The 15,126-nt window shown below is 38.8% G+C and overlaps 1 protein-coding gene and 1 long non-coding RNA gene across 2 annotated transcripts; both read left to right on the forward strand.

The window, feature by feature from the left end:
• The first annotated feature begins 547 nt into the window (after positions 1–547).
• Positions 548–2,366, forward strand: LOC143412469 (uncharacterized). The gene is made up of 3 exons (XR_013092961.1): positions 548–696; positions 790–895; positions 2,277–2,366. It is a non-coding gene; the product is annotated as an uncharacterized LOC143412469 (long non-coding RNA).
• A 927-nt stretch (positions 2,367–3,293) lies between these two features.
• Positions 3,294–13,824, forward strand: wdr95 (WD40 repeat domain 95). Its single transcript, XM_024805075.2, has 10 exons — positions 3,294–3,344; positions 3,430–3,475; positions 3,856–3,915; positions 9,489–9,651; positions 9,730–9,825; positions 9,925–9,983; positions 10,697–10,829; positions 10,931–10,970; positions 11,747–11,835; positions 12,572–13,824. The coding sequence occupies exons 2-10, from the start codon at positions 3,437–3,439 to the stop codon at positions 12,787–12,789; spliced, it is 897 nt and encodes a 298-aa protein (XP_024660843.2). The 5' UTR covers positions 3,294–3,344; positions 3,430–3,436; the 3' UTR covers positions 12,790–13,824.
• Positions 13,825–15,126: the final 1,302 nt, after the last annotated feature.

Genomic DNA, 15,126 nt, shown 5'->3' on the forward strand with positions numbered 1-15,126 from the left:
AGTACAATACCAGAAAATCATACATTTATTGTTGTTACTTGGATGTACATATTTACTTGTCTGTTTTGGATGCATACACAGTGTCTGTAATGAGAGAACCAAATTGAAAATCACGCATCCTTAGGATGGTCGTTAAAAAATAGATTTAAAAAATCAACTCCTTTGTATTCTGCAGTGTTCAGTAATTAAACTCAGTTTTGAACATTAGGTAGCCTGGATGGATAGCTGTGAGAAATGACTCATGGTGACTCATCTATCACAAATTCACCAATCTATTCCCACCTGTCTGTGTGCGTGATCACCCCGCATGTGGGCATGTCCACTTGCAGACTTGGTCATTTATTCTGATAATGACTTACCGTTGGTGCAAAAGGAATGTTTTGATTGATGCTTGTACACAAAGCCTAAATAAAATGTGTATTGTCTATGTTTTATTTTGTTTTTTCCTTCTTGAGGCTGCCTGCTGCCTTTAACAGATGCTGAGCAACAGCTGAGTGAAATTAAAGAGACCTGTTATGAAGGTAAATCCAAGAAGATCCAGCTGAGTTGGACACCACAGGTCCGGGCATCGTGTGATCAGACTGTCTTTAGCATCTACAAAGGTGTCAGGACCTTTGACCTCTGTCAGAAGCACAGATTGCTGATTACTGGAGGCATGGATAAACTTATACGCCTGTGGAATCCACATTATTCTGGGTAAGGGACCTAGAGTCACTAGGATTTTGTTCTTTGAAGTATCATGTTTTTAAAAAACAATCATTTTTTCACCTGATTCAATTTCAATTTTAGAAAACCAACTGGTATTTTGAAAGGCCACTCTGCTCCTATCATCTCCATCCGCATCTCCTCAGAAGACAATCAAATCTTCTCTGTCTCAACGGACTGCACTGTGAAAGTGACTGATGACTCATTTTTATGTTTTACGTGTGATTTTATGTTTTCCAAATTATACAAATGATTTGTGATTCTTATTATTGTACAGTCATCAAGCCCATGTGCATTTCTCCAACAGTATTAGAAAACTTGATATAAGGTTAACTTTGCCAGTTTAGTGCCACCATGTTCCAGTGGGGATACTTATACTTTTCTTTTTAGTCCACTACATTTTAAATTTGACAGTGAGTTTCAATTGTATCACATTACTTGATAGATGATTACAGATGAACCATAATAATAAGGATTCAGTGGTACAATATAATACTGATAGAAGCCTGTATATACGGTCACGTCAAAAAGAAAGTTTCTATGCTGTTCTGTGAAACAGTAAGTGCCCCGTTAGTGTTGGCCTGGGCTGCTAATGAAGCACACTTGATTGACCGATCATCATTGAGTTTGCTGATTTGGAGCAATCATTGTGTGTTAATACAATGATCAATGTTCCCAGGAGTAGACAAATTCACCCCAACTTCAGACCATGCAATTCTCAGAGAAAGTAGAAAAACTCCTAAATCTATATCTCAGAAACTACAGGTCAGAGTTAGGATATGAAATGTTCACGACGGTACAATTATTTTAAAAAAACCAAAACAACAAAAAAAAAAAGACCGTTCTTGTTGCTAGGAGAAAGCCTCTTCTTTCTACAAAGAACAGCAACATGGTTTAGGATTGCAAAGCTGCATTTTAACAAATCACAAGACATCTGAAATAATGTTCCTTGTACACACCAAACCAAAGTGGAGCTCTCTAGCCACAGTGAATGATGCTATGTTTGGCAAATATCAAACACAGCATATTAGAACAAACACCTCATGTGAACAGTCGAGCATGGTGGTGGAGGGGTGATGATTTAGGCTTGTATTGCACCAGACCTGGGCTCCTTACAGTCATAGAGTAAGCTATACATTTTGCTGTATACCAAAGTATTCTAGAGACAAATTTGAGGCCATCTGTCTCACAGCTGAAGCTTAAAGTGGATTATGCAGCAGGACGGTTATCCCAGACACATCAACAAATCTACAAAGAAAGTAATCAGGGTATCACAATGGCGAGTGGGCCAAAATTCCTGCACACCAATTTCTCACACACCAATATGAGAAGCTGATCAAGTAATACAGAAAATGATTACTTCAGGTTTTTGCTACTAAAAGTGAATCTGCGAACTATTGAACTCATAGTATTTAAATGTAAGATGTAAAAAATATTTTACTTTATTTTTCACATAAATGTATAACTCTAGTATACTTTATTCTCTCATAAGACATAATTTATACTGTGATTAAAAGCATAAACAGTAAACAGTGTGAGGTCTTTCACTGCTGTTCATCTGTTTACTTCAGATTTGGCATCTTCAGGATCAGTGTTGCCTGTTTACAGCAGACCCCAAAGCAAGCCGGATTCATGGTGATATTTCTGCATGCGCATATTCCCCTGCAATGAAGTCTCTGTATATTGCAGCGGACTGTATGACTATGCTCCCTCTGAAGTTAAGGTAGGATGTCATGCCTTTGAGCTCAGTTAGCGAGGGGATCCAATATGCTCTGAAGTTCAATACAGCTGTTGATTTTAAACTAAAATCCTACTTTCATTCTGAACATGAGATTTATAGGAGATTTATTTTTGCAGAGATGACTGTGTCTCCTTAATACTAATCTCGTTCTAGTCATTTCATTCATCTTCTTATCTTTTTCTTCTGTCAGGCAGCGGCTTCACCGCCACTTCACTGTTTCTCATAATGAGCCTGTTTTGTGCTGCGGTTACAGTAAGGAGTTTCGTCAGGTAGTCAGCTGCACTGAAGGATCTGTGAGTAAATTACTGCTTTGCAACATGTTAACCACCTTAGGAATTCTATTAATAATGATTCCAGTGTCTGTTAAAACACATACACCACCATCATATTAGATATTCTGAAAATCAAGTGTTTAATAAACCTGAGCTGTTACTGGTTTTAGGTTGTGAGAGTCTGGGATTTTGACACTGGGTGTCAACTTTTTGAGTTTGGTGGCTCTCACGAACTGTCTTCTATCACTTGTTTGACATTTGATCCCAAAGGGAGAAGGTATGATACAATATTTAGTGTCACCTTTTATATAATATAATAAGCCACTACCTTATCATACTTATATTACATTGCCATAAGATGCCATTCTCACATCGTATGTTCTCGAGTCTGCAGACTCGTCACTGGTGGAAGAGATGGATCTTTAAAGATCTGGAACTTCAACAATGGTCTATGCCTGAAGACATTAAAGAAAGGCATGGGTTTCTTTTTTCTTTTTCTCTCTCAGAAAGTTTGAAACATTAAATTATCTGATCATTGAAAAGTTACTTTGAATTTTTTTTCTCCCTGTAGATGGTGAATGTCGTGAGGTGTGTGACTGCATCTTTCTCCAAGTCCACAGGAATTTGTGAGTAATGATGTGATATTTGGAAGTGTTTTTGGCTTAGAATAAATTTGAATCCATGCTGAGCTTGTGCAATTTATGTTTGAAGCTATGTGATGTCAGTGGGAAGGGACCGGAAGATTGACATTTACCCAGTGAGTACAAAAGAAATGAACGAATTCAAGGTATTATCTGTCAGTTGTATTTCAGAAATCCCCATCCAATTATTTCTTCTTTCCTCCATCCTTCCATCATGTTGCATCCTATTTGGATTTGTTTACACTGTTATTACCAGCTAACCTCCATTCTGAAATAGAAAATAAAGACGGTTCATATCACATATGCCCTTCTTAAAATTGTTTTATAAAACCAGACAAATGAAGGAGAAAAAATGATGCACATTTTTAATCCCATGTCTAATGACATGTTTTATCCTTAAAGGATGTTTTAAAGATGAAGGAAAAAAAGGTATTGCTAATATAAAAAATTCAAAATGCCTCCCTGTTTTTCTGATTAAGCGTCTGTACTTTGTCAGGACATACCTGAGGATCTTCATCATGTCCAGAGGCCACAGGCTTCATGGCAGGATGATCTGGTAATTACGAACACTACTACAAATATTCTTTTGACAACAACAAGTCTAACAACAGAAGCTCAAGTTAAAAACATTTTTAAAAAAGTGTTTAGTGCCCTCTGAGTGAGCTTGTGTTCCTTTGTGACATGTATTTTAGGTGAAGCTGATGTCAGCCAAAGCACAGGCTTTTGTACTAAATTGAAAAAAGGGCAAAGTGAGTCTAGTGGAACACATTAAAAAACTAGAGTTGTAGTCTATCTAGCTGAATCACAGATTATTATTATTGTGTCAGATTATCATTGTGAAGTCAGTGTGTTGTTTTAAATATACATTGGAGATTATACATCAATGCACATGATCATAGCATGGAACATAATCTTATAATAACTGTTATAACCTGGTTGTATACAAAACATTGAATCACATTGACCATTAAAATGATTTTCATACAACAATTGTAATGCATTCTCATAATGTGCCAGTGTAAATTCTTGGACTACCACAGCATTTTGCTGGTCATACGTTTGTGTGAAATTTTAAATGCGGAAAATTGACACAGTGTGGCATTGCTATATTTAAGGAAAAGAAAATAGCTACACCTACCTCTTGTATTTCTAGACAAGCTGAAGCCTGCATCTGATTTTTCAGTACCTACTTAGGTTTGTCTGTGTAATCAGAATGCTACACAACCCACCGTGGTGCATTTTATCCTTCCTGTCACAGAACAAATCATCTTTGTACATTATTTAGTAGGGGCTGCCGGGCCAGTCCTGACCATGCTTTGCCTCAGTCACTGTTGCACCTACAAACACTGAAAATAAAGCTTCCCTACTGCCCCTGTGTTCATATTATACAGACATATAAAGAATACTATAGTCTTATGAAAGTCCAAAGAATAATTTTTGCTGACTGGCTGAAAAGCTCAGAGGGAAAGATGGGTAACAAAGCTTCCCTGATCTCTGCCCTGCTGCGTAGCATTGCCTGCAGACAGATTTTAAACTCAAGCAGTGAAATATCCCTTCCCGCCTCACTCTCCTCTCCTCAGTTTTCCACCTTTACTCCTCTCATAAAATTGTCCTCATAAATGTCTGACAATACTTAATTATGCTGGCATTTTTCTAATTTTATTCCATACACATCAGCGTCCTCACATCACTTCTTTGGGTCTTAGTTCCAGTGCAGCTGAACTCTAACCTGTCACCTATACTTGTATTTCATGGCACGCTCTGTTCCACACAATCTGAGATTCTGCTGAAATGATGTTTCTCTCACTGATTTAGTCCAGAATGCAGACCTTGAACACCAATATTACAGTGTCTTATAAGGTTTCTTATTATTTTGTGTATACATAAAATTATATCAAGAGTTTTATTAAAGAAAAAACACTTGTTATTGCAATACCACTAAAATGCAATCTTTTCTTAATGAAAAATCAGAAAAGATGTGTTCTTTTACCACCTTCTAGTGTATTAATAAACAAGGACTCTATGTTCTTATATAATGGCATTTGGAGACATATATGTAGTTATAAAATTCCGAAGTATGTTTTGTTCTATTATAAGACACAAAAGGAAAGCTCAACATAATCTCTTTTGATTGACCATCATATTTGGATATGATGAGACAACAAATTATGCTGCTTTGGACACTAAACATTTAATCGCCTCCGCAGACCAAGCGAATCCTGACTTCATTACCAGGTAAAACTGCCAAGTGCTCAGATTTCTTTCCATTTTTTTTGAAAGTGACTAGTGCTCTCAAAGCTGCGTAATCAACCCCCTCAAATATCAGCTCATAAATTACAGTTTTTGTTTCATCTGATCTCACCTGACTAATTTGGTGGAGTTATCTCTGACAGCGGGACACAGTTCTGCATACATGAGCTGCAGGAGAAAAACTGATTCTCATTAATGCCGTATGATTCATTGGATGAAGCAAGTCCCATGCCCTTCCATCTCTTTCATTATGCCTCATGGTTCCTTTCACCCTCAAAGACGCCCATTAACAGAGCAGAAAGGCTACATTACAGTGGCCAAGAAGAAAAGTGACCCCTTTGATTATCTACAGCGGGCTCTCTTGAAATTGTTTTTCATTAATGGCCTGGAGGAGGAAGATCAATGGGTTGTTTTATATGTACTGCTCTCCTCCCCATTACCCACTGAGCCTCCAGTTCAGTGTGAATTTTTCAGTTCCTCCAGATGGTCAGTGTTGTGTTGCATCTCATTAAACTTTAAAAACATGACCTAGTTCCGCTAAATATTTCACTTTGGCACGGAATATAATCCAAGTTCAAAATGCCATCTGCTTTTCCCGGTTAGTGGTGTATACAGTTACACATTGGCAGCATCACTCCAAGCAAAATCCTCCTGTTGAGTGCAGTGAGAAATAGGCACATGAAGAACGAGATGAATCACTTTGTATCAGTGTGTGAAGTACAGCAGCAGGACTAATGTTTGGCTTGTCTGCTTGCTCAGGGGTTTGACATCAAATGAGTTGCTAATCCATGTGTGACATATTTGGCTTGAATATTTTAGGCAAAATCAAGACTTCAGTGAAAGCTCTTTGACATTCATATTAGGCCTGAAATAACTCAAAATATTCTCCATCCTGATTCCTCCCAGCTCTTTAATCCTTTGATTTTTCATTTCCTGTAAATTATTGCTTAACAGAAGTTGACCTTTCTGGCATTTACGTATTCCATGAGGTGCACAAACTTCTTGATCATTTCTAAGCTGATAAGATTCAGGAATTGTTTTGGCAATATTTACAAAGTATTCACAATAACGCAGAGTTAAATGAGAAGACTGATATATTGTTCAAATTGAGCTAGTTGTGTAATTTGTTTCCTTTTTTCTTTCTTTTTTTAATATATGAAAGAACTGAGAAATGACATAAGTTAATCAAGCTAGCTCTTAGAGGTCCCGTATATGATTTGTATCAGTGTATATAGTACATGTGTAGGATTCATTGTTTAGTAAATGTGTTTAGTAATAAAAAATCAAGTGAAAAAAGGTTGGTTTCCAAAAGAAATAGTACTTATTCAGAAACATGTGCATGTATTCAAATTGTTATGTATTTAAGTAGTTATAAGCCGTTACTGTAATGTAGATAATGAAATACAATGAAATAACATATGTGTATGTGTATATAATCCCCATTAATAGTTCCATATCTATCTATCTATCTATCTATCTATCTATCTATCTATCTATCTATCTATCTATCTATCTATCTGTCTGTCTGTCTGTCTGTCTGTCTGTCTGTCTGTCTGTGTGTGTGTGTGTGTGTGTGTGTGTGTGTGTGTGTGTGTGTGTGTGTGTGTATATGTTATCAATCCCAAAAAAATAGAACATTGTTTTACTGATCGAACATAGTGTTGCAATCACTTTGACCTTCCGTTCAGTCTATTGCCCTTAAATGAAGTGTCAGAGGTGAAATGTGACATGATATTTTAAATTTTTATATAGTACTTGTTATATATGTTAACAATACCCCCCACGCACCCACCCCCATAAATATTAGATTAGATTAGATAGAACTTTATTAATCCCTCGGGTGGGTTCCTCTGGGAAATTCGATTTCCAAAAAAGCACAGCACCGACAGAAGTTACAGAGTTATACACACACACATATATATAAATACAGAGACAATATAAATAAAATATACGAAGGGGATAAATAGAATAAATAGGAATAAAAATAAAAATACAAGTGAATTGCACATTTCAAGTATTGAGTCTATTGCACTGTTGACTATTTACAAAAGTATTGCACAAAAGGTATTGTACAGTGAGGTGAAGAGGCACTACAGCTTAGTTGTTGCCCCCTCCTTTGTCCTCCTGTTTCCCCTCCCTCTCCCCTCCAGAGAGGAGTTAAACAGTCTGATGGCGTGTGGGACAAAGGAGTTTTTAAGTCTGTTAGTTCTTGTCTTTGGGAGAAGCAACCTGTCACTGAACAGACTCTTCTGATTGTTTATGGCCGTGTGCAGAGGATGCCCAGCATTGTTCATAATGTCCATCAGTTTCTTTAATGTCCTTTTCTCTGCCACTGTCACCAGAGTGTCCAGCTTCATGCCGACCACAGAGCTAGCCCTCCTGATCAGTTTCTCCAGCCTGGATGAGTCCTTCTTTGCTGTGCTGCTCCCCCAGCACACCACAGCATAGAAAAGTACTCCAGCAACCACCGACTGGTAAAACATCCTCAGGAGCTTCCTGCAGATGTTAAAAGACCTCAGCCTCCTGAGGAAGTACAGTCGGCTTTGGGCTTTTTTATACAGGTGCTCTGTGTTGCATGACCAGTCCAGTTTATTGTCCACCCACAGCCCGAGGTACTTGTACTTGTTGACCACCTCCACCTCCTCCCCCTCTATCTGAACCGGCAGTGGACCTGCTCTAGACCTCCCGAAGTCCACAACCAGTTCCTTAGTCTTTGAGGTGTTGAGTTGCAGGTGGTTTGTGTGACTCCATGCGACAAAGTTCCTCACCAGACTTCTGTACTCCTCTTCCTGATCATCCCAGATACACCCCATGATGGCTGTGTCGTCTGCAAACTTCTGAATGTGGCATAATTCAGAGTTGTAGCAGAAGTCAGAGGTGTACAGGGTGAAGAGAAGAGGGGACAGCACAGTTCCCTGTGGTGCTCCTGTGCTGCTGACCACTGTGTCAGACGTGATGTCCTTCAGCCTGACGTACTGTGGTCTGTCGGTGAGGTAGTCGGAGATCCAAGCCACCAGGCAGGGGTCCACCGCCATCCTGTTCAGTTTTTCCTGAAGCATACAGGGCCGGATGGTATTAAAGGCACTGGAAAAGTCAAGAAACAGGATCCTAACCGTGCCTTTTCCCCCATCCAGGTGTGAGTGGGCTCTGTGTAGGAGGTACAGGATGGCATCCTGCACTCCGACACCCGCCTTGTATGCAAACTGTAGTGGGTCCTGGGCATGTTGTACCTGTGATCGGAGGAGGTTGAGGAAGAGCCGCTCTAGAGTCTTCATAAGATGTGACGTCAGTGCCACCGGTCGGAAGTCATTCAGCTCATTGGGCCGGTTCTTTTTGGGGACCGGGACGATGCAGGATGTCTTCCATAGGGCGGGCACTCTCCCCAGTCGCAGACTGAGGTTGAAGACTCATTGTAGAGGCTCCCCAAGTTCAGCAGCACACGCCTTTAGCATCCTAGGACACACCTTGTCTGGGCCTGCTGCCTTTCTGGGGCGAAGCTTCCTCAGTTGTCTCCTGACCTGATCCACTGTGACACTGGGAGATGTTTGGGAAGAGGGGAGGGGGGGAGATGTCTTGCTGCTGAGAGAGGGATTGGAGGAGGGGGGTGTCAGGAAGGGGGGAAGCGAGGGAGGTAGGAGAGTGGGGATTGGACTCTGTAGTGAAGGTGAGGGTGGGGGGGTTGTGGGCTGGTCAAACCTGTTGAAGAAGTTGTATATATATATATATATATATATATATAACCATAAGCTATGCATTTTACCTTGTGTAAAGATGGATAATTACTCTGAATCACTCAGACTGAACTGCAGTTTTGGGTTTAGGATTAACAAATTAATCTTTTTGCAATTGTACCAAGACTAACAGTTTGCCTCTCTACAGAAAAATGGCCATAAGGATGACATCCTTTGTATGGCACAGTGTCCCCCATCTTTTGTGGCCACTGGCAGCTCTGATGGCGAGATTATAGTGTGGAACGTGGATTCTGGACGTATACAGTGTCGGTTTGTTAGTCCCATTGTAGCTGAACAGCAAGATGTTAAAGGTGATTTTGGAGCTTCAAAGTGAAATTTAATGTGATCAAATCACTGCATTTGCCTCACATTTTCCCTCTCTCAATTAGGTCTGGATACGAGTGTTCCAAGCATAGTTTTCCTGAAGGATTCCTATTTAAAAGAGCTTTCCTCAACTACAGCTCTCCTGTCATCTGGGGCCGAAGGTCAGTGCTATAAACAGGTCTAATAAGCAAGACTGCACTTGTGCAACCTTACAGTGTCCTCCATTATAATGTTAATTATATATTTTTCTCTTCTTAAAGGCTGTGTAAATCTCTGGAATGTGCTCGGCAGAGGAAAGTTTGTTAGCAGCTTCAAAGCTGTAAGATCTTTTACTCTGCAATGTTTTCCTGTTTCCCTTTTGGCAATCAAGGAATACTTATTTTCTTTCTCTTATCGTTAAAACAGCTGAATAAAAATCAAGATAATATATAGTCTGCATGTTCTTTGCTTAGCTCTAGATTTTAAGAAACTCCCAGGTACATTCCTTGCAGCTAAGTAATGCAAAGCAGGGCCTCTTGCTTTGGGAGGTGGGTGAACATGAGGACATCCAAGCAGTTCTCCAACCTCCTCAAAGCTGAAATAAAATGCAATGTGTGCCTAAGCAATTCTGCTAAAGTCAGCCCAAATAACACAAGAAGCAGCACAAAAATATTAACACAAATGACCTGAAAAAATCTTCCGAATCAAAAGAGTTGTTGGCTTCACCTGTGTTTATTAACCAACCATCAATGGGTCGCATACTTGCAATTTTTTGTTAACAGTCAACACAGCTTTTATTCTATTATGTATATGTTATATTATTTGAAGAGGAACGTTATTCAGTGAAATGTAGGCTATTAAGTCCCTCGGTGGGGAAGGTAACATTTGGTCACGACGGGGGAGATAACTGTTATTGTTTGATTTTGTTCCTTTTCTTCTGTTCATTTGAGCTGAAGAGATCCATTATCAAATAATGAATTTGAATAATCAGGGATCGATTTGTACAGAAGTATTAAGTAAATTCCAATTTTTATTTTCATCTGCACTTTTCAGTCCAAATTTCAACAAAAGATAACAAAACTGGCCAAAGCAGAGAAGGATGTTCTGCTGTACATGGCTGACAGAATTGGTTACATCTATGTCTACAGCATGGAAAAGCTAGACCCTGAGAAGAAATCACTAAGAGGTTAGTATATTATTTTTTCTTTGATTTCTTCTTTTGTTTGGCAAATGGTGAAATTTAGATATTGTCTTTATCAGGACACTTTTTTTCCTTTATTCCTTTAGCTGAAACCTTTTGGCGTGCCCACACCAACACAGTTACTGGGTATGTAAAATACAGAAATAGAGCATAGCATTAATTCAGGTGGGTCACAAAATCAAGCTCAGTCTCAAGCCAGGCAGCTGACATCAGTGCCAGCCCACACGAACCACTCTTCTAGGATCCAATTCACACATTTCATATAGGACATGGTATTTAAGATGTTTTAGTCTGCTTTACTGTGTATCTGCAAACTGCTTTGCAACCCACCTCCAGGCCAGCTCCTCTTTTCATGCTGTGTCTGACTTAATCAGTGTCATATGTGTTATCACTGGTGCCTGCTCTTTTTGCTCAGAGGTCTTGCTGCTGCTCTCCCCAGCTCTGGCTTTATATGTATCCATTTGAAAGTGTAGGAAGGCACAGAAAAGAGCCATGCCATGAAATATAAATTACTACAGTTGGAAATGCCATCCCTTTTTTGACTATAGTGGACCTGACTGAATTAGACTCTTTGTGTGTTTAACTTTTAGTTAGTTGCATGCTTAAAATTCCTCATGGGTACATCCTTAGTGAATCCACTCATTCTCAGTCTGAGGTGTCAGCAGCAGCTGCAGCAGCAGCAGCAACAGAAACAGCTTACCGGTAACTTCCTGCTGCTGCAGTACATAAACAAAGTATAGAAGAGACTGCATGTGGGAAGGGCTTAAACGTACAATCAGTATAGGTGAGAAGCTGCCCACGATGCATCTGCCATCTTACGTACCAACAGGGTAGATGATTTAGTGTGTTCCTCCAGAAATGCCTTCTCCCATTTCATCTCATGTCTCTTTATTCTGCTCCAGCCTGCACATTGTTGACAATGATCAAGTGGTGCTTACCTCATCCACTGACTACACGGTGCGTCTTTGGAGTACACAAGGAGAATTCATAGGTAGGTGACATTTTGCACATGTCAATCCTCCTGTTCTAGACTTTATTAAACAAAACAGCATTAATGTTAATGAATTCAGTGTGAGAGACATGGCTCTACTGACCAACTGGAGGGGCCGGGGGTCAATTCTTTCTGCATTATGTATATGTTCTCTCAGCTTCAAATACCCATTAGGTATAATTTAAACTAGTAATTAAACAAGCAGTACCTGCTGTTTGGTTTCGTGCTGGTTTGTGTGGCAGCAACTGGAGCAGAAGAGCTGTAACAGTTTGGCTAGAATTGTAATTGCTTCTTTCCAAACCAGAAGAGGATGTTTAAACAAACCAGCTGGAAAACAGTAAAGTGGGAGCCTTCTGAAGCTGGAGTCCTTAGGAAAATGTGTTTGATATCAAGTTTTCATCACAGAGACATATAAATATCCTTCTAAAACTCAATTTGAGCCACCACTTTGAGCCAGATGCATTTTAATAAAGTTTCATCCACTGACTGAATTGCACAGAAAACTGAAAGCAAAATTCAAAAAATAATTTCCCTTTTTTTTGTTATTTACAAGACAGCAAACCTCTTAGAAGGTCTGCTGCCCAGTTGGATAGCGCTGCAGAAAAATGACTTTAAATGGATTCAGACATTGTGACATTTTAAGAAGCCGTAGTTTTGGCCATGTCACTTGTGTTCAGCACCACGCTGTGCAAACTGGTAAAATATCAAAACTGATCATTTAGTTCCCTCCCCACAGGCACCTTTGGGCAGGCTGAGAGCTGGAGCATTCACATTTCTTCATCTTGGATTCATCCTGGTGTCCCCTTTGAGGTTCTGACTGATCCACTGAGTATGCCAGATCATGAAATTTTGAATGTAAAAACAGGTCTATCTCATGCAATCAATCCCGACATGACTGAGGAGGATAGAGGGGAACTAAAGGTGAACTGCATTATTTCACAAAAACTTACCTGAGCTGTGCAAGATACAGTATCCGCCTTTTTCACTTCCCCTGCAAAAAGAAGAAGAAAAAAGATGCAAATTTTGCTGAAAGGAATAGAAGGCTGGGTGTTACAGAGTTATAACTATTCTTATGGCAAAGACTACTGTACATATGCAATGCAAGTCTTAACTCAGTCTAAGCTGAAAAAAGTGGGAGATTTAAATTTAGAGCAAGTGTGTCTTCTTTTGCATTTCAGACTTTGCGATGAAATTGTCAGGCATACTAACAAGCTATCGAACCACTCCGCTCTGAAATGCTTTGATGCTGTGGCGCCACCACACACCAGTGAACCACCTCACCTCTCCCTCGCTTCTATTGATCCTATCATAAGCAGCACTGATGAACTGAGTCAACTGAAAAAAAAAATGAAACTGTATTGGCCAGTATTGGGAAACTGGGTCATTGCAGCATCCAATACTTTTAAAGACAGAACATGGAAAATACAGTAGAATGAAATAATATCAAACAATTAGGCCTCATGTAATCATATACAGTTGACTCTCTCATCAGGAAAATCAAACCAAGTTCATTAGACCAACAAAGACAGCACGAGTTCACCCAAAAGGAGATTTATAAAATTTATGGAAGATGTGAAGCTGTTCATATTCAGGAGGACGCTAGGTCACCTGCTGTTACAAAAATTAGTTCTGCTCTCATTTCTATTTTGAAACACTTTTGATCTCATCGCTGACATAAAGCAAAGTAAGCAAGAAAAGTAGGAAGGAACACTGCTGAATTTTGACACTCATGACTTTAAACTGTTAAGATGACATTTTCTTCCGTGTCACTGAGTAAACTAATTTAGCTATTGATTTTTTCAAAAAATACCTTTGTGTTGAACAAACAGAAAAAGAAACATGCTAAATTTTATTTTTATAGCCTAGTCGAATATTAAGACAGCAAACCTCTTAGAAGGTCTGCTGCCCAAAGGATGATTATTTTTCAAATCTCTGTACTTTATAATTAGTATCTAAATTCATAAGAACAGATCCCACACACTCCTGTATTTTTCTGAGAGAAGTGACAAAGCAACAGGGAATGATCACCTGACATTTCTCTTTACAACATCTCATAGCTCATACTTTTAGGTACAACCTAAAACGTTACTGTTTTCACTTCCACTGTTTTTACTCTTACATCATGAATCAGTTACTCAGAGTCACCAAAATATAATTGGCTAGTAAATATTTAAATGTACGAGAGTATGCGAAAACATGAATTCATTAATATTATTCTTTATTCCTTTTGTTGTTTGGTTGAAAATTTGACATTATTGGGGAAAAACACAAATTCATAGGAAAAAAATGTGGTTTCAATGAGCAGAACTCTGGTTTGCACAATTTAATGAGATTTTTAACCAAAATATATGTATATGTATATGCAGATTTATATGTGCATTATTCATGATTATTATTTTTTTTTTTTATCAGACTAACACACAGTACTGTGCAAAAGTCTTGATCCACCCCTTATTTTTTTATATTTTGGTTCCAAGAAGTCAGACTTTTGTAATTTTTTTAAAGTGGCCTTTAAAAAATAATAATAGTAATTCTCCAGGCTTTCCAAAGGTCGTTAAAAGACAGCACTGACTTATGAATCATTCAAGCATTAAAAAGTCACCCAGTGCAAGGGAAGAACCAGTGCCATAGCAAAGAACCAATTTTAATTGTATTTTAGGTGTTTAGTTAGCTGCCTGTCACAAAAACAAATAATTTGTTTTTGTTTTGAATGTAGAAAACAATTACACACTACTGTGCAAAAGTTTTAGGCAGGCGAGAAAAATGCTGTAAACAAAGAATGCTTCCAAAAATGGAAATGTTAATCAGTTATTTTCATTAATCAGCAAAGTGCACTGAATTAACAAAAGACAAATCTAAATCAAATCAATATGTGGTGTGACCAAACAGCATCAATTCTTCTAGGTACACTTGCACACAGTTTTTGAAGGAATTCGGCTCGTAGATTGTTCCAAACATCCCGGAGAACTGATCACAGATCTTCTGTGGATGAAGGCTTCCTTGCGTCCTTCTCTCTTCATGTAATCCCAGACACAATCAATGATGTTGAGATCTGGGCTCTGTGGGGGGCATACCTGAAGTTAGTTCTTATATTTATATATATATATATATGGAGGTCAAGAAAGAGGTACTACAATGAGTGTCTACAACCATCTGTTTGGGCAGAATTGCAGCCAGTGTTGTTGGGAATCTTGTCAAAATTGATAGAATTGGGAACACAAAAAAGTGCCACTATGCAGTACCATCTGGAAAACATCTAGCTGACAATGACTTCATTTATCAGCGTAACAA

The sequence above is a fragment of the Maylandia zebra genome, linkage group LG14 (assembly GCF_041146795.1).
Source record: "Maylandia zebra isolate NMK-2024a linkage group LG14, Mzebra_GT3a, whole genome shotgun sequence".
Lineage (NCBI taxonomy): Eukaryota > Metazoa > Chordata > Actinopteri > Cichliformes > Cichlidae > Maylandia > Maylandia zebra.

Coding starts and splice junctions, on each gene's coding strand:
- wdr95 (XM_024805075.2), top strand. CDS start 3,437: ATGTCAGTGGGAAGGGACCGGAAGATTGACATTTACCCA. Junction 3,476..3,855: donor GGAAGATTGACATTTACCCA/GTGAGTACAAAA, acceptor GTACTTTGTCAG/GACATACCTGAGGATCTTCA. Junction 9,652..9,729: donor TGAACAGCAAGATGTTAAAG/GTGATTTTGGAG, acceptor TCTCTCAATTAG/GTCTGGATACGAGTGTTCCA.